This window comes from Manis pentadactyla, chromosome 2 (genome assembly GCF_030020395.1).
Source record: "Manis pentadactyla isolate mManPen7 chromosome 2, mManPen7.hap1, whole genome shotgun sequence".
Classification (NCBI taxonomy): domain Eukaryota; kingdom Metazoa; phylum Chordata; class Mammalia; order Pholidota; family Manidae; genus Manis; species Manis pentadactyla.
The window spans coordinates 87,388,400-87,408,616 of NC_080020.1; the positions used below are offsets into that span (position 1 = coordinate 87,388,400).

General features: G+C 35.5%; 1 protein-coding gene across 4 annotated transcripts in view; it reads right to left on the bottom strand.

Moving 5' to 3' along the window:
- BDP1 (B double prime 1, subunit of RNA polymerase III transcription initiation factor IIIB) overlaps positions 1-20,217 on the bottom strand; it is a 110,219-nt gene continuing 90,002 nt past the window's right edge. For 2 of the 4 annotated variants that reach the window (XM_057494524.1, XM_036887747.2), the window contains 9 exons: positions 19,561-19,711; positions 19,134-19,314; positions 16,282-16,345; positions 15,745-15,922; positions 14,800-15,004; positions 6,904-6,940; positions 6,075-6,342; positions 4,367-4,616; positions 1-2,717 (listed from right to left, as the gene is read on the bottom strand). In XM_057494524.1, coding sequence (XP_057350507.1) covers positions 2,586-2,717; positions 4,367-4,616; positions 6,075-6,342; positions 6,904-6,940; positions 14,800-15,004; positions 15,745-15,922; positions 16,282-16,345; positions 19,134-19,314; positions 19,561-19,711 — 1,466 coding nt within the window. In that variant the 3' untranslated portion in view covers positions 1-2,585. Of the gene's footprint in view, positions 2,718-4,366; positions 4,617-6,074; positions 6,343-6,903; positions 6,941-14,799; positions 15,005-15,744; positions 15,923-16,281; positions 16,346-16,623; positions 16,760-19,133; positions 19,315-19,560; positions 19,712-20,217 lie in introns of those variants that run through there. The other 2 variants (XM_057494513.1, XR_005025276.2) reach the window with 2 other exon arrangements.

The window sequence follows — 20,217 nt, forward strand, 5'->3', positions numbered from 1 at the left end:
TAGTATAAAATAAATTTTATTTACACTGTATGTATAGAACGTAACTGCTTTCTTTAGAACAAGAAAATTTACAAATGACAGATATTGCTTTTTCATCAAAGGCTGTTCAAGCAAGATAGTATACATAGTCACTTCTACTTCAAATAACATGGTGGTAACAGTAGATATTCATATTTTTATCCGTGCCTCAATCATTTACCAACAATTAGGCTTTTAAACCATCATGTTGGTCACTTGCTAAGATATAAGTGTTCAGGAGGAAAAGTAAAGAAAAATATAAAGATCTTTAATCATATCTCCATTAAGATTTATAATATAATTCTTCACAACAACATCTTTACATGAATCAGATTAAACACAGGTGTGAACAAGTCTTTCCACCTATAAGGTAAATACACTGATTATAGTTCTCTTGCTCCCCCAAGATTAGTTTTAAGGATATAATAGGATAATTTAGATGGTTGACTTGATTCTCTAATAAATGAATGCTCAAAAATACATTATTCTTTATATAGTGAGAAATTACATCTGCCATAAATTAATTCATTGTAGATGAGGGAGAGACAGATGTTAACAAAGTTAAAATATAAATAGTATATAAGGGATAAAATAATAGTTCAATTGTGGCAACCTAACACTGAAACTAGTATTAATTAATGAAAGACACCATTTCAGAACATGAGACTTAAAAAAAAATTTAACAGGGCATTACAATAGCAATGTGATTTACTACCATGATTTTGTGACATATTAATCACATGAAATAAATAAATGCATATCTATAGAGAATTTTCACTCAGTATAGATCCTCCTTTATGACAAAAAAGTAAACTGTAAATTTCACTAAAACACAGTAGGAAGATAAGCTGTAATATCAACTGTTTAATAAATTACAATTACTGCCATACTTGCAGTAGTAATAAATTACCTCCTATTTTATAGTGAACTTGAAAACTGGCCACCATTATTTTTCAATATGCAAACACAATTGTCTAGATATTAAAGTATCTTCCCAATTGAAATACTGATCATTTCACAATGGAATCAATACAATTTTAATTGTTAGGCACAATTCATATCTTCAATGACAAACATCTCACAGATAAAGTCAGCCCCTTAAGTTTAGATAATTACTGTCAAATGCAGGGAGCAAACTAAAAGCCCAATCCAGCCATTCACACCATTGTATGTGGCTGTTTTCACATTGAAATAGCAGAGTTAAGTAGTTGCCACAGAAGCCATCAGGCCCATCAACTCGAAAATATTTTGTGAAGAACATTTCTGACTCCTGACCTACTGTATTATCTGACCAGGAGGCTTTTCAAATAAAATAATAAATTTGCTCTGAGAAGTTTAACTTGAACCACAAAAGATTTACATGGGTGGATAATAGAACTACATATGTAAAATTTTAAATCTTGAAATTAAAAACCCTTAAATTCATATTGATGATAGTCACTGACTTAATGAAGTTTTACTATACCTTACTTTCTGTTTTTAACATCATAATCATGTTCTACACCTAAAGGCCTAAGTGCTCCTTGAGCAGAATTTAATGAGGGAAAACCATCAAGAAATTGGTTTTTAAAAAAAGGAATGCGTGTGTGTGAGTGTGTATGGATGTAAAGGATATTGAGTTTTGTATGGAAATTTGCCTCATAAATGAAGTTAAGGGTTTATTTCCATACAAATCCTGAGATTATCCAAGAAATAAAAGAAACAAAAAATTCACAGTACAAAGCCAATCTACTAAACTATGAGAAAAATGTATTCAAAACATATATACTATCCAAATAGCTTTCGTTATATCACTCTAAATATCCTTAAAGTTAAAGAGGGAAAGGAGAAAAACATAAATTTGTCAATGCCTTCTTTACCTATAATCTGAGGGGTGAAAATAATTAAAACTGAATATTCCTTTAAATAAAAAATTTTAAATAAATAAGCTTTTTGATGTTTCAACTTTATAAATTATAAGTTTAAATACTAGTTCTTCAATTAGGACCAAAGGTACATAAACATGAGTTAGAAAAATACCTATTTTTCAGTCAGTCAAATAGCTAATAATAGAAAAGTTTTTAACATTCACGTTACTGAAGTGTTTTACAATTTGCTTTCATTTACTTAGAGACAACTGAAAAGGCCTTCATCATTTAAAACAAAACAAAACAAAAACAAAAACCCCACAAGAGAAAATCATTCACAAAGCAAAAGTTTCTAAATTTAAATACAATCCACCTCCAAACACATCAGCACTGTGATTTATAAAGACATTTATCCACAACATTCCAAACCGTCCATGTATGTTCAGCACAGAAAAAGTCAAAATGTAAACAAGAATTGATACTCTGTCTGAGAAAGCAGGATTAATTGCATGGTAGTTCCAAAATGCTAAGTCAATCTGATTGAAAGGAACCTCTGCAATGTTTTCCACTGATTATACAATAAGCTCCATTTCAAACTCATTAAATATTCAAAATCAACCTCAAGTGAAACAGCCAGTGATGCTTTTTTCTAAATACTGCTTAGTTGATGTAACTGCCTCTGGAAATCCTAGACTTAAAAAAGAAAAAAGAAAAAGACTTTTATTCTGTTTCATCCACTTCAATAAAGATATCATTAAAGAAATATTCAGAGACTGTGGTTGGTTCCTCTTCAGATGCCCGATTTTGGCCACTTTTACATTCTTCTTTTGGTAAGGAACGATCACAAGAAACCTAAAAAGGTAACAAATATGCAGTATAACAATTACTTATTGGTACTGGTAGTCTAAATTGATACCTCCTGTAAAGCAATAACAGCAATAAATATTAAGAACTTTAAATACATTCATAGTCACTGACATAAATTTCTAATGCTGTTATATTAAGGAACTATTCCTAAACACACTAAGAGTTATATGAATAAGATAACCTTTGTAGCATTAGTTGGAATCAACAAATACACAACACTAGATATGATTTGGTTAATTAAGTATATAACACACAATTCATTTCTTCACCCTAATTCTCCATGAAAAATATTTAATAATATAGAAAAATATAAATTAAATCTATAATGAAAATATTTTAATGACCAGACTCACAAAATAGAACCACACCCAAAAGAAATATTACAAATTGAAAATCCTATAAACAAATAGCTTACTCACAAATCTATAAAAAATTGAGACCACATGGCATCAGCACAGGGACAAACATATATATCAACAAAATAAAAGACTACGAATATCCCTAACACAGATGGATGGAAATTTAGTTTCTGATAAAAGTGACATTTTCCCCAAAAAAGAGATAAGTTGAACTATTCAGTAAATGATGTTGGACAGCTGTTAACATTTGAAAAAAAAAGTCAGGTGACCAAAATAAATTCTAGATGAATCTAAAGATCTAAATGTGAAAAAACTTTTTTTATATCTAGTAAAAAATACTTTGGAAACAAAACCTGTGGGACACAGCAAAGGCCAAGCTAAGAGGGAAGTATATTGTAATTCAGGCCTACCTCAGGAAAGAAGAACAATCCCATATGAACAGTCTAACATCACAATTAACGAAACTAGAACAAATAAACAAAATGAAATGACATTTCCACCCCTTTACTAGTGTATTACATGGAAAAAAAATTTTTATTTTGAAGATTTAGTATCTAATGCTGGCACAGATGTGATTTAACTGTCATTGCTATGCTGCTACTAATTACAACAACTCCAAATTAATTCTCTGAATTAATTGGGCAATAGTAATAGATTCATTCATAAAATCTTGGCCTCAGAAAATAAATATCAGAAATAATATTAAAAAATTAAAAAAAAACTTTTAAAGACATTCTTTACCAAAGTACTCCTTTTGGGGCTCATGCTATCCAACAGATGGCCACCAGCCTTTTCTTTGTTGAGCTTTTAAGTCATGCGAATATTTTCCCCAATCTGATACAGGTTCATGGACTTTTCCACTCCAGTCTTGCCATATAGACAGTTTAGAACACATAGAAATGAAACATACAAGCAAATGCTAATTCTACCATCACCTGAATTCTTGTGAGTGTCAGGACATTTCTCCTAAAGCAAATAAAATGCAAGCACTGCTTTGTTTTGCTTCCACAGGCCAGTAGGCACTTTGCATTAAAGGAATGGCAATTAAGTGTACATTTACGTGACTTCAATGGCTCCATACTTAACTGGCTGTAATTTCCAAAATCAACGCCGTGTCTTCTTCTAAGAGTGGGGTTTGATGGGGAGAAGATGGACAGGAGTTGCTCTCTAGTAATTTCTGACATCCAAATGAAAGTAACAATTGCCATGTTTTTCCTAGGTGAGTCTGGCATCTAACCCATTCTATACAAACAAAATATAGTAGTTATCACATACCTGAGTTGATGAAGTGCCAATATTCTCAGACTGAGTATTAACAACAACACTTGGAGATGGAAGCAAATCAGGGGACTCTTGACCTTTTTTCTGGCTTTCATTGAGTGGATTAGATCTTTTCAAATTCTGTCTTGTTACAGGTATCAGAGGCTTTAGGCGTTTCTTAATATGAACCTGAGTAGGTTCATCAGACTCCAAACTATTCTTTGAACATATTAAAGACAAAAATCCCAGGGGTCTTCTGCCAGGTCTAGAAAAGCAAATGTGCAGATATTCAAGAATATCCAGAAAAACACTTTCTTAATACCAACTTCTTTCCATTAATGCTAAAATGGCACATGTGGTACCACATTAGTGGTATCAGCACACCTATAAGTACTAATAGCAGTAAGTATCTTACCACTATGCAATGACTTATATTTGTGACAAAGACCACAGCTTATTCTAGAGCAGTATTCTCAAGCGTGAAAGTGCATACAAATCACCTGGGATCTTATTAAGATGATGATTCTGACTAAGGTGGTGGAGAGTGGGGGCCTGAATTCCATATTTCTGACAAGTTCTCTAATGATCTCCATGCTGCTGGTCCCAGGACCACACTTTGAGTATCAAGGCTCTAGAGAAGGGGTCAGGAAACTATGGCCCCCAGGCCAAAACAAATGCAGTTTAGCACCTGATTCTATAAACAAGTTTTATTGGAACACAGCCATGTTCATCTGTTTATATATAAATGTAAATACAAATATATAGAAATATAAGTCTGTGTTACAAATACAGAATTGAGTAGTTGCAACAGAGACCATATGGCCTAAAATACGTATCATACAGTTTGCAAAAAAAGTTTCCTAACCCTCTTTCTAGAATTCTATTTCTCAATTGGTTTTAACACAAAAACCGCCATGATGCTTCCTTCCTTCTATGTTCAGCACATCTCTAAGGCCAGAAAAGACATTGCTGAGCTTTATTTTCTGTAGTTTATATAACAAAAACAACAATTGATTCATTAAATATATCTTTTCAAGCTACATGTCCTTCCCCCCTTTCTCTTAGTGGAAGCTAGTGTTATGTCCTCCCCTCTTCACCTCACCAACACCATATTAATGATTTGACTGCTGATGACAAGCAAATAATTATCCATAACCCAGAAGGCTCTCTTCTAGAGTATGAGTAAAATAATGGAGCTTTGGGCTTAAGTTCCATACTTACTCTTACAGGAAGAAAGCCACGGTTTACCTCTTAGGTATGCCACAAGGGAGAAAAATGCACACTTCAATAAAGCAACTTTCAGAGGTACTTCTGATGTCAGCCCTATGTCTCAGACCACCTACAGTTTCATTGCCAGCTACTGTGGTGGAATAAATAATGATCAAAATACTAACCATGGACAATCTGTAAAAGAAAGTAATACTAAACTCTAAAGGTTTTCTGTCTAAAAGATCAAAGTTTCAGCACTTAGAGTTAAGTTCTTCTTATGAAATATGTATTCATCTGCAAGAGTCCTACAAGTGTTTGACATTACTATTATTTCCTTTGATAAAGCTCCTTCCCTTTATATTACTGATGGAGGGATATATTTATAAAACAACATCCTTTATACTGGACCTTGACTTTATATATATATATATATGTTATATGTTATATCTGTTCTGTATAGTTTTAGTTATCCACTGAGAGAGAGAAACATTTGTTAAAGATTTCCTCATGTTACCTGGATAATGGGGTTTTTGAAGACGATGCAATGCAATCCCTTTGTTCAGACTGAGAAGCAGCATGAGTTCTTTCTTCCTTATCAGACACAATCACCTCATCCTGAGGTAACTGAGATGTATTTTTTTCTCTAGGCATATCTGTTATTCTCTCAGAAGACCTAGATCCTATACTCTGAAAAGCTGCTTCAAGTTGCCCTTTCTGAGGTTCTAGAGTTGTAGGTGTGTTTTCTGAAGAAGGAAAGATATCCTGCCCTTTGTTAGATTCCCCTTCAAAAAAAGAAAAATCGTAAGTACACATATTGAAATTAATATATCTAACTAAATTGCAATATTTAAAGAAAAAAGGCTAATATATTCTATTATAAACCTACCCTAATAAGAGTAAGATAAATTATGAATTACTAGACTATTAAGACTATTATAATTGGTTAAAAGCTACAAAAAAACCTTTTGTATTCCGATATCAATATACTTTGACCTAGAAAATCTTTCTCTATAAACATTTCTTGAACTAGCAAAATGGAGGGTGGAGACCTGAGTTCTAAGCAGAGTAAAGCTAAGGACCTATAAACCCTCCTTTATATTCAGCTTGCTAATTCTCAAAATATAGTTGTTGAGCTTTTATAGGAAATTCTGTGATGAAAGTAGCTACCAAAGTGCCAAAATGAAGATCTTCCAAGGGAAGTAAAACTTTCAATAATAAATGAATAATTCTTAGAGAAAAGTAAGCAAGACCGTGATTCAATCTCAAATTTTAACATGATGATGCATCAGAATAATCAGGGGTATGCAGAAAAATACAATCTCATTAAAATTTATTTCACTCACCTGTTTCCTCAAAAACATTTAATTTCTTTGCACATGCCTGTTTTAAGAAAATTTACAAAAAGAATTAGAAATTCATTTATCAAATAAAATTAAGTTTTTTTCTCTTTTAAGTAAAAAAAGCACGTATCTCCAAGAAAGCTCAAGAGTCAGACATGTTTTACAGGAATTCTACCATACCTTTACAGAAAAGACATTGCTACTATTATTTAAACCGATCCAGAGGATAGTAGAAGGGTAGGCTTCCAAATGCATTTTATAAATCAAGCATAGTATTGATACCAACTAATCAATCTCACTTAAGTGCAAAAATATCAAATGAAATATTATATGCAAAATTCAGCAGCACATCAAAAGACTAATACATGGTATCTAAGTAGAGTTACTTCAGGAATGCAAAAATTATGCAACATTATGAAACCTATGAATATAATTCAACAGATCTAAGGAGAAAAATGATAATATCATCTATTTGTGAGAGAAATGTCCAAACATTCATACTTGAACTTTAAACTGAATAGACGGACATTTTCTTAACACCACAAAATATAACTATTGCAATCCAAAAGCCAGCATCCCATTTCAGAAACACTGGAAGCATTCCCATTAAAGTCAGGAATAAAAAAAAGACATCCACTATCAGGACTATTTTGACATTTTTTTAGTTACAGTAGCCAATATAACTTAAAGGTATAAAAAGTAGATGAGCACAGTTAAAACTATTTGTAGATGGTAACGATTGTTTACTTAGAAAACCCAAGAGAATCCACTGAAAAATTACTGCATATAATGAAAATTCAGTAAACTCTCTAAATAGGAAAGAATGTAATGACAATAGCAAAAAAAAAAGGTGCAATTCTTAGGGGCAACCTAATGAGAAGTGTACCAGAATTTATATGAAGAGGAGTTTAAAATACCATTCAGAGACATAAAAGATGACTTAAATGGAAAGGCAGACGATGTCTTTTTGTTTTTTTGTTTTAATTTGGTATCATTAATCTACAATTACATGAGCAACATTATGCTTACTACACTCCCCCCATCATCAAGTCCCCACAACATACCCCATTACAGTCACTGTCCATCAGTGTAGCAAGATGCTACGGAATCACTACCTGTCTTCTCTGTGTTCTACAGCCCTACCCGTGCACCCCCCTACATTATGTCTGCAAAATGTAATGCCCATTTTTCCCAGCCATCCTCCCCAGTCCCTTTCCCTTTGGTAACTTGTTAGTCCATTGTTGGGTTCTGTGAGTCTGCTGCTGTTTTGTTCCTTCAGTTTTTTCTTTGTTCTTATACTCCACATGAGTGAAATCATTTGATACTTGTCTTTTTCCGCCTGGCTTATTTCACTGAGTATAATACCCTCTAGCTCCATCCATGTTGTTGCAAATGGTAGGATTTGTTTTTTTTCTTATGGTTGAATAATATTCCATTGTGTATATGTACCACATCTTCTTTATCCATTCATCTACTGATGGACACTTAGGTTGCTTCCATTTCTGGGCTATTGTAAATAGTGCTGCTATAAATATAGCAGTGCATATGTCTTTTTCAAACTGCACTGCTGCATTCTTAAGGTAAATTCCTAAGAGTGGAATTCCTGGGTCAAATGGTATTTCTATTTTGAGCTTTTTGAGGAACCTCCATACTGCTTTCCACAATGGTTGAACTACTTTACATTCCCACCAGCAGTGTAGGAGGGTTGCCGTTTCTCCACATCCTCGCCAACATTTGTTGTTTGTCTTTTGGATGGTGGCCAATCTTACTGGTGTGAGGTGATATCTCATTGTAGGTTTAATTTGCATTTCTCTGATGATGTGGAACATCTTTTCATTTGCCTGCTGGCCATCTGAATTTCTTATTTGGAGAAGTGTCTGTTCAGCTCCTCTGCCCATTTTTTAATTGGATTATTTGCTTTTTGTTTGTTGAGTTGCATAAGCTCTTTATATATTTTGGATGTCAACCCTTTATCGGATATGTCATTTATGAATATATTCTCCCATACTGTAGGATGTCTTTTTGTTCTATTGATGGTGTCCTTAGCTGTACAGAAGCTTTTCAGCTTGATATAGTCCCACTTGTTCATTTTTGCTTTTATTTCCCTTGCCTGGGGAAATATGTTCATGAAGAAGTTGCTCATATTTATGTCCAAGTAATTTTTGCCTATGTTTTTTTCTAAGAGTTTTATGGTTTCATGACTTACATTCAGGTCTTTGATCCATTTTGAATTTACTTTTGTGTATGGGGTTAAACAATGATCCAGTTTCATTCTCTTACATGTAGCTGTCCAGTTTTGCCAACACCAGCTGTTGAAGAGGCTGTCATTTCCCCATTGTATATCCATGGCTCCTTTAGCGTATATTAATTGACCATGTATGTTTGGGTTACTATCTGGACTCTCTATTCTGTTTCATTGGTCTGTGGGTCTGTTCTTGTGCCAGTAACAAATTGTCTGGATTGCTGTGGCTTTGTAGTAGATCTTGAAGTTGGGTAGCAGGATCCCCCCTGCCTTATTCTTTCTTCTCAGGATTGGTTTGGCTATTCAGGGTCTTTTGTGGTTCCATATGAATTTTAGACTATTTGTTCCAGTTCATTGAAGAATGCTGTTGGTATTTTGATAGGGATTGCTTTGAATCGGTAGCTTGCTTTAGGTAGGATGGCCATTTTGACAATATTAATTCTTACTAGCCAAGAGCATGGGATGAATTTCTATTTGTTAGTGTCCTCTTTAATTTCTCTTAGGAGTGTCTTGTAGTTTTCAGGCTATAGGTCCTTCACTTCCTTGGTTAGATTTATTACTAGGTATTTGAGGTGAGTCTCTTGTAAGCGGCATATAGATGGGCCTTGCTTTTTTATCCATTCTATTACTCTGTGTCTTTTGATTGGTGCATTCAGACATTTAGGGTGATTATTGATATACATGTACTTATTGCTATTGCAGGCTTTGGATTCATGGTTACCAAAGGTTCAAGGGTAGCTTCTTTACTCTCTGTCTAACTTACCTCTCTTATTAAGCTATTACAAACACAGTCTGATGATTCTTTATTTCTCTCCCTTCTTATTCTTCCTCCTCCATTCTTTATATGTTAGGTGTTTCATTCTGTACTCCTTTGTGTTTCCTTTGTCTGCTATTGTGGATAGTTGATTTTATTTTTTGCCTTTACTTAGTACTTGGTTGGTCTGCTTTCTTTGCTGTGATTTTATTTTCTCTGGTGACATCTATTTAGCCTTAGGAGTGCTTCCATCTAGAGCAGTCCCTTTAAAATATCTTGTAGAGATGGTTTGTGGGAGGCAAATTCCCTCAACTTTTGCTTGTCTGGGAATTGCTTAATCTCTCCTTCATATTTAAATGATAGTCGTGCTGGATACAGTATTCTTTGTTCAAGGCCCTTCTGTTTCACTGCATTAAATATATCATGCCATTCTCTTCTGGCCTGTAAGGTTTCTGTTGAGAAGTCTGATGATAGCCTGATGGGTTTTCCTTTGTAGGTGATCTTTTTTCTCTCTCTGCCTTGAATACTCTGTCCTTGTCTTTGATCTTTGCCATTTTAATTATTATATGTCTTGGTTTTGTCCTCCTCGGGTCTCTTGTGTTGGAAGATCTGTGGGCTTCCATGGTTTGAGAGACTGTTTCCATCCCCATCTTGGGGAAGTTTTCAGCAATTATTTCTTCAAAGACACTTTCTATCCCTTTTTCTCTTCTTCTTCTGGTACCCCTATAATGCGAATATTGTTCTGTTTGGTCATGCTGTTCTTTTAATACTCTTTCATTCCCAGAGATCCTTCTGTCTCTCTCTGCCTCAGCTTCTCTGTATTCCTTTTCTCTGATTCTATTCCATTAACAGTCTCTTGCACCTCATCCAGTCTGCTCTTAAGACCTTCTATTGACTGTTTAATTTCTGTTATCTCCCTCCGGACTTCATTGCTTAGTTCTGGCATATTTCTCTGCAGGTCCATCACCATGGTTATGACTTTTATTTTGAATTGTTTTTCAGGAAGATTGGACCATGGTTATGACTTTTATTTTGAATTGTTTTTCAGGAAGATTGGTTATATCTATCTCACCAGGCCATCTCTCTGGGGTTACCTGAGTGATTTTTGAATGGACCAGATTCTTCTGCCTTTTCACAGTGATACAAGTGGTTGCAGACAGGTGGCACATGTGTCAGCTGGAAGAACAAAGTTCCTTCCTGCTTGATGGTCGCCTTGCCCTTTTCCATTGCCTGTGCCATCTACCTGCACACTGGGAGCAGTCTTTGGGATAATATCCTGAGCTGCTGTGGGCAGGGCGGCCCTCAGGATAGCCTAGAGCACTGCGGAGGGTGGCAGACATGCCGGGTGTGTTCTCCTGTGACAATGGCACCCCTTTGTGACTTCTGGATGTTGCTCTCACTTCTGCTGCCTGTGCGAGTTACCTGCACATCGGGAGCAGTCTCTGAGATAATCTCCTGAGCTGTCATGGGCGTGGCAGCCCTCAGGATAGCCTAGCACACTGCGGAGGGTGGCAGACGTGTCAGGTGTGTTCTCCTGCAAGAAAGGCGCCCCTTCATGCCTTCCAGACCTTGCTCCAACTTCCTCCGTCTGTGCTGGCCAACTACACGCCGGCAACAGCCTCTGGGTCTGTCCCAGTTAGCTGCATGCTGGGAGAAGACTCTGTGTGGTTGTTATGGGCAGGGCTGTTCTCCAGCTTCTCCGCAGCCATGGTGGATCAGCCGGTTTGCTTGCAGTGCCAGCCTGAGGGAATGAATGGCAGGGTGCTTATCGCCATGGTTGGCTTTGCAGCTGTGTTACCCCCCAGGGGGTTAGGGCACCTGAAGTTCCTCAAGATTCCCAGCGTTCTGGGCTGAGTGTGTTGGGACAATTTTGTCCAGCTGTTAAGCCCTTGTCCCTTTAAGGCTTTTAAAAAGCGCCCACTTTTCTTTTGTCCCAGGGGAGCCGGCTGTAGGGACCCCTTGCAGTCTCCACCTTGGATTTTACTTTTCCATTTCTCTAATATCCAGTACACCATGCAATGTGTGTCTGTGATCCCGGTGCAGATTACTAGGGCTGGTTATTTAGTAGTCCTGTGCTTCCACTCCCTCCCCATTCTGATCCTTTTCCACCCACTGGTGAGCTGGGGTGGAGGAGTGCTCGGGTCTCACTGGGTCACAGATTTGTATCTTACCCTTTTCATGAGATGCTGAGTTCTTGCAGATGTAGATGTAGCCTGGCTGTTGTACTAATCTTCTGGTCTCTCTTTTAGAAATAGTTGTATTTGTTGAATTTTCAAAATATATATATGGTTTTAGGAGGAGATTTCCTCCGCCCTACTCCCACCGCTATCTTGAGCCCCTCCCCACAGACCATGTTTTTGAACAGGAAGACAGAACACCATAATTACGACATCAAGTTTCCCTGTGTTAATCTGTCAAGTTAATATGATCCTAATACAAGTACCAACAGGATTTTTTAAAGCTTTCAACAAGCTTCTTCTAACTCTAATATAAACTTTAAAACATATAAGCAACTAGGAGAAACTTGAAAAAAGAAATCTGTATGGAGGAAGGGGAGGGAGAGACTATACTTTTTATTTAAAAGCTACAATAATTTTAAAAGTGTAATACTGGCCCTGGAATAGGTGAATCAAGGGAAGTTCAGGAATATAGCCAAATACATTTGGGAACTTGATGTCTGATACAAGTAGAATTTCAAATCAGTGAATGGACAACTGGATAGGCATCTGGGGAAAATTAAGTTGGCTCCACTTCCTAACACCATATTAACTAACAGAATTTATATTAAATCCCAAGGTAAACTTTCAATATATAATTTATTCCCTAGAATCCATATATAAAAAGACTGATAAATTTAGTTAGAGAAATAAAAAATGTATGCATGTCTATCTGAATGCAGTATGTATGCATTCTAGAAATTAAAACTACAACTGACTTTTTATAGGCAACTTTTTATTGTTAAAATACTGAAACCAAAGTTTAGAAAATAAAAATTACAAATAAACCCAACAGATATTATACTTTTCTTACATTTTTAGTCATACCAGTGTTAATCTACCACTTTTTCAATGACATATTATAAACTGGTGACCTAGTTGTATACATGTACTGTGATGCTTTTTCTGTGTCATTAAATATTTTTAAAACAACACAAAACAGAAAAGAAATCCTTCCATTTGCAACACCATGGATGGAACCAGAGGGTATTATGCTCAGTGAAATAAGCCAGGTGGAGAAAGACAAATACCAAATGATCTCACTCATTTGAGGAGTATAAAAACAAAGGAAAACTGACGGAACACAATAACAGCAGACTCACAGACTCCAAGAAGGGACTAGCAGTTACCAAAGGGGAGGGGAAGAGGAGGGGCGCAGGAGGGAGGTAGAAGGGGATGAAGGCGCACTATAATTGCTCGAAATAGTTATAAGAGTCAAGCCCTCACAATTACCAGAAATCAAGCTGACTTATGTATGTACGGAAAATATGAGCACACACAATATATACGCAGGTCATGGCGAAGGCAGTAAAACAAGGAGAAGACAAGTAATGACTCTATAGCATCTCTTACTATACCGACAGTGACTGCAATGGAGGGGGTGGTGAGGACTTGATAATATGGATGAATGTTGAAACCAAAGTGTTGTTCATGTGAAACCTTCATAAGATTGTGTATCAATGATACCTTAATTTAAAAGAAAACCCAATGTCTGCATAGAATGCTTATAAACTGTTGAACCTGGGTGACTGGTACATTAGGGATACATTATACTACACTACCTTTTTAAGTGTACGAAATTTTTCATATTAAAAGGTTAACTAAAAAAGTCTGCATGAGAAAACTATAAAAGTAGATTCAAAAGACAACACTTGGAAAAAATGTATGTGACTCATATCACAGACATACATAACAGAAGAGTTACTCCAAATCTGTAAGAAACAGACTAACAACCCATTTGCAATCTAGCTAAATAATATAAAGAGCCATTTCATAGAAAAGGAAATTCAAATGGGTCTTAAGTATTGAAGAGATATTCAACTTTACTCATATAATAAGAGAAACAAAAACCATTCTGCAAAACCACTTTTTACCTATCAGCTGTACAAGGATACAACTGTCTGTTGTCTGCTGTCATCTAAAGACTATTGGTCTGCAAACATCTCTTTGAGAATATGGATTGTAAATTACCTTTCCACAGTGTAGTTACATAGTGAGGCAAATTTGAACAAATACCAGAATCAAAAACAAAAGGGTGCTGAGAAACCTATAACACAGTGGCTGGTGATCAAATCTACATAGTATCATCAGGCTTCCCTGAGATAGATGATTGAGCTAAAGAGGTCTGTATGTTTTTCAAGGGAATGTTTCATAAAGAAGAAACAGCAAAAGAAACACTCTGAGACATGAAAGAATATGGTGCATTCAAGAAACTGAAAGATGGCTAATATGGCCAGGAAGTGAGACAGAGGCCAGCATAAGATAAGAGACAAAGGTGGGCCAGGCAAATACAGAGTATTAGGTTCTGGTTTTATTCCTAGAAGAAATGGGAAGCTTTCAGCATTATGATAATGGTGGTGGTGATGTTAACATTATCATTTTACACAATAGGAAATTTGTTCAGAGACGTGAAGTCTCTTGTCTCAAGTCCCACAGCTGTTAAGTGGTACAGCCAAGATCCAGATCCGTCTAATATTTTTAGTGTTAATTTTAACCAGTGACACAGAGCTGGGAATAGGTTTCCTGACTAATGTCCACCAATTTTCATCTAGAATTGGTTGCAGGTGATAATCTAAAACCAGACTATTTATGGTGAAAAGTATTAGAACTATAGAATCTAAAGGAATCAACAGAAACAGAGCTGTTTGTAATATAGTCATCTTACTTGCTAGATGATTCTATCTTACCTCAGAGGTATGTTTTGGACAATTGTTTCTTAAAGTAAGTGGACTTTTTTTGGCAGGAGGAACATGGTCACTTTCATCAAGCCTACAATGAAACCTCTTCCTAGATATAAGATCCAAATTAGCAGGAGGCTTTTCAGAATCATCTCTTCCAGAATTAGATAAACACATGGCATCCTGAACAACTGAAGATACTGGAAAATTCATACTGCAAAGAAAATACATACATATTAAGTCAGTGAATTAGACATTACTTAATGAGATTAAAGGCTAAGGTAGCCCAAAAAAACTGCTGAAAAACTTCCAAGTAACTAATACATATGTGGCCAGCCACAAAAATGTTAGTTTTGAGCCCCATTCATATTTACAAGCTCAAAACTTAAATTCCATAACACTGAATTAAACCTGAGATATAGAAATAGTGTTGTCCTTGTTAATAAAATTAAAAATTTAATTTGAATGTCTCTTCCTAATAAAAGATTTCACTATCTAATACTTCTAGTAAGCTTCTTAACCATTGGCTATTAAAATGTAACAATTTTACAGTAAAGAATTAAAATAAAGGCATTAGAAATATACAGAACTGTTACCTGTCTGTACTATTTGTGCAACTTGCTGTGAATGTATACTTATTACAGAATTTAAAATATACATACTTAAAAAGTAATTATACCTTTAAGAGATGCCATTTTAGGATCCAGATAGCTAAATTTTTTTAGGTTCAAAATACTTAAAGATACCAAACAAAATACTTTCACACTAAAGTATTATACATTTAAATGGCATCTTTATCAGATATAAATTCGATGATTTCTTCTCTACCACATAATTACTAAATATGAACTCCAGGACAATTACAAATAATATTGGTGAATGGCTTGTTCAATCAATACTCTGAATCATAAAGCACCTTTTCTTCTAACAAAAACAGTTTAGCTCATTCATTACCTTATGTCACCCCTTTCTTCCATATTCACTGATTTGACCAATATGGGTGCTGGCAGTAAAGAGTTTGGCATTAACTGTGTAGTAGTATCAGTAAATTCTTCTACTGCATTGGTTGGGATTTCCACCAGAGTTAAAATGAATGCTTGTTCATCCTCACCATCTTGACGTACATTAGTAACTAGATTCACCAAAATTTAAGTTAGTAATGAAAAGCTGGACCATGAAAACAACAGATAATAATTTATTTCATTTCTAAAAAGTCTCAGGGTATCTTACTGCCAAAAGAAAAAACAAAATTACACCCCCCAAAACAATTTTAAAAAGTAATTTCATAAAGATAAAGATGATTCACTATGGAGAGGATTTATAATTCTGAATAACAAAACTTATGCACAAAATGCTTCCAGTTCTTTTTTTAAGTTTTGTTTTTATTTTAGTTTAAGGCCATTGGAGACTAAAATAACTTCCATAGTCAAATGGGGGGTAAAAACCACACTATTAGGTTCTATGACACTTCACTGAAGCAGATTATCATACCTATTATATCTTGAGGATTGACTATATTCTCTTGTAGAACTTCTGGAATACTAGTTGCTGTACACTGTTATAAAAAATTCAAATGAAAGAGTGAGGTTGACCAAATCTTAGTTTTAAAAGGTTTTCCTAACAATCTGATATAGTGATAGTTACTCTTTCAAAATTCAGCAACTTATTTAACTACATACAAGTTTTCAAATTTTTGAAACTTCTAGTTTTATCAATAACGTTTGATTCATTTAAATAAACATACATATACAAATAAAGAAATTGACTATATTGTTAAGTATGTGTGTTCTATGAACTTATTTTTGAGGTAACAGGAAAGGAAGATCCAAATACCTCAACCTTCTCTCTATCCCCATCACAGAAGCCTTTGTACTTTAAATAGGTGACCTTGAATGGAGGCAAACTGTCTCCTTGCTTCCAGCATGGCTCCCTCCAATCTGTTTTCCACAAAACTGCAAACTTGTTTTCTCTAAAATGCAATTCGGATTGTAATTCTTTAATGCTTAAATTCTTAAAACTTTCAATTTGTAACCAACAATGTTAGTAAGTGATTAAGGCAAGAATCATCAACTGCATATTAGAACTCCCGGGTGAAAGGCTGCTGCTCTCCTATGATAAATTACTAATATAAAGTGGAAAAGATGCCATTATAATAGAGAAATCTGTCTGGCACCACTCTAACCAAGTGACCGGTCAGCATCACCAATACTGGGACAAAATGGCATTATGTATCTCCTAATGTGATGCAAAAGGAGCAACACATCACCTATGTAGTAACCTTGCCAAGAAATGTTTAACATGAATCTAATGAGGAAGCAATTAAAATAAATCCAGACTATGGATTAGCCTGGACTCTTCAAATGTCAGTCACAAAAGAGGGAAAAGGGCAGGAGAACTACTCTAGATAAAGGAGAAATGACAACTAACTGCAGTATGGGAGCATTAACAGAACTGTATATTGCATATTATTATTATATCAATGTTAGATAGTGTTACATAGTGTGGTAATATTGAGTGTAATGATAATAGTATTGTCAATTCTCTGTGAGAATGTCCTTGTTCCTATCAGATATAAACTGGAGAATTTATGGGTCAAGGCTCATGTCTGCAGCTTATTTTCAAATGGTTCCATATTTTAAAAGTATCTATCTATGGAGATAAGGAGAGAAAGAGAGAAAAAAAGCAAATGAGACAGAATGTTAATGATGAATCCAAGTAAAGGGTATGTGAGGGTTCTACATAAAATTCTTTTAACTTTTCTCTAAGTTGGAAATTATCTGAAAATAAAAAGGCAAAATAAAACAATTGGGGGTGGGAGGAAATCCTGTATCTTTGGATGTAGTCCAAACTCTGTAGTAAGTCATAAAAATTCCTTTTATGATCTGTTCCCAGGCTATCTATGTTACTTATCTCTACCACTTTGTTCATTTATATTCCATTTGTAAGTACTTATAGTCCCTGAACATGTCATGCTATTTCACACTTGTTTTTTATACATGTTCCTCCCCTTTAACTGGCTAGTGCAGACTTTTCTTCTAGATCCAGGATTCTTTCAATCCTGGCTGCACGTTAGAATAACCTGAGAAACTTAAAAAGTACTCATGCCTGCACCGCACTCCTAGAGATTGATTTCATTGGATCGGGTTGGTGACCACTCATAAAGGGTCTTGTGCAACCCTCTTTCACAACGCCTATTAGAGTTTAACCATTCATTTATTCATTTGCTTCCCACAACTCTGTGTCCGTCCATAGTATTTCACACAGTATCAACGTTTTGTAATAACATCTCAAAAAATACTTGCTCTGTGAATGAACTGCTCAGATTTGGGGGTTAAGAAGCAAAAGGTGAATTCTCTGTGAAAAACACTGCCTGTTTCAGAGCTTTCATAGCAAAGCTAGGTATTGGCTACTTTAAAAAAAAAATCTATGCTCCAAGACATATGCACCCCTATGTTTATTGCAGTACTATTTACAATAGCCATGAAATGGAAGCAACATAAGTGCCCAGCAGTAGATGAATGGATAAAGAAAATGTGGTACATATACACAATGGAATATTCAGCCATAAGAAGAAAACAAATCCTACTATTTGCAACAACATGGATGGAGCTAGAGGGTATTATGCTCAGTGAAATAAGCCAGGTGGAAAAAGACAAGTATCAAATGATTTCACTCATATGTGGAGTATAAGAACAAAGAAAAAAACTGAAGGAACAAAACAGCAGCAGACTCACAGAACCCAAGAATGGACTAATAGTTACCAAAGGGAAAGGAACTGGAGAGGATGGGAAGGAAGGGAGGGAAAAGGGGGAAAAAGGGGCATTACGATTAGCAGGCATAATGTAGGGAGGTGGGCATGGGGAGGGCTGTACAACACAGAGAAGACAAGTAGTGATTCTATAGCATCTTACTACGCTGATGGACAGTGACTGTAATGGGGCATGTGGGGGGGACTTGATGATGGGGGGAGTCTAGTAAGCATAATGTTGCTCATGTAATTGTAGATTAATGATACCAAAAAAAAAAAAATCTATGCTCCAGAGACTAAATATATACTCAATAAAAATTCTATCACAATACATTCTTTCAAAGGCAAACCTATAGGGAAAGGAAACAGGTCAGTGGTTGTCAGGTGCTGGGGATAGGAACAGAGGTGACTATAAAAGGGCACTGGGGAGTTTTAGGGATGATGGAACTATTCATATGTTTGTTATGTAACTGTCAAAAGTTGTAGAATGGCACACTAAAAAGGGTGAAGTTTACTGTATGGAAATTATACCTTAATTTTTTTTAATAGGGAATAAATATCCAGCCAACCCATGTTACATCTTACATTCTTTTACCTCTGGTGAATGAAATGTAAGGACACTGTCTGCAATGGAGTCCTTTCTCAGGGGCTCTTGGATAGAACTCTCACTGAGACCCCTACCCAAACCACATGTGTGGGGCCTTGTCTCAGAAAAAACAACTGGAGCAACTGACAATATCTGAACCTCTTGAGATCCCTCCTCTTGATCTTCATTTCTGAAAGAGAAATTAGTATGTATTAGCTTTAGGGAATGTATTGGAGTTTTGTATTTGAAATTAAGCAACCACAGAATGTTTAGAACTAGATGCATCAAAGATCATATAATTTAATGGTTTTCAAACTTTTAAAACATATTTAATGCAACAGAACCCTTTTTTCAATGAAATTCTTACAGCTACAGCTTATGGCTATAGTTGAAAAAGAACATAACACCAAATCCCAGCATGTCATCCTTCTTTTACCTTTCAGTTAGGTTTTTGTCTTGTAAGATACTGGTCTCCTCAATACCATGTGCACATGCCCATTTGTTCTGCTCCTTACTTCCTTCTGTTGTAACTGATCCAAGGTTTTTATCTTGTAATCCTGTTGCTTTAGAAGCATGTTTCTCAGTTTCTTAAATAGAAAACATATTTAAGATACAGCCCAAAATAATGTAGCTAAAATCTCCATATTAGAAACAAATTCTCTCTTCAAATACAGATCACTCTAGAGTGGCTCTTCCAAATTGCTCTTAATCCAAAAACCAAGCTTACTCACATGGCAGAAAGGAGGTAACCAGCCAGTGAGAACTGTGAACAGTAAAACAGATGATCAATGAATCCTACACTGCACTTATTTCACTCCTGGCTGCCACAGCAATGGGATCTCCACTTTACAGTAACAGCAGTGTAACTACACCCACAAGCAAAGAGATTTAGAGGTAGGTACACGTAAGGTCTGGCTAGTTCCACCTTCGGGCAAGTGTCAGAAAGGAAGAATAATGTCACAAAGGGAAATAAATTATTTCTATATAAAAGAGGTAACTTGAGCCTTCATACTACGAGAGCTTCTGGGTATTGCTCAAGCCAGAACTAGTAATGAATTAACTAACTGAACCATGGGCTCAATCCCAGAAATCA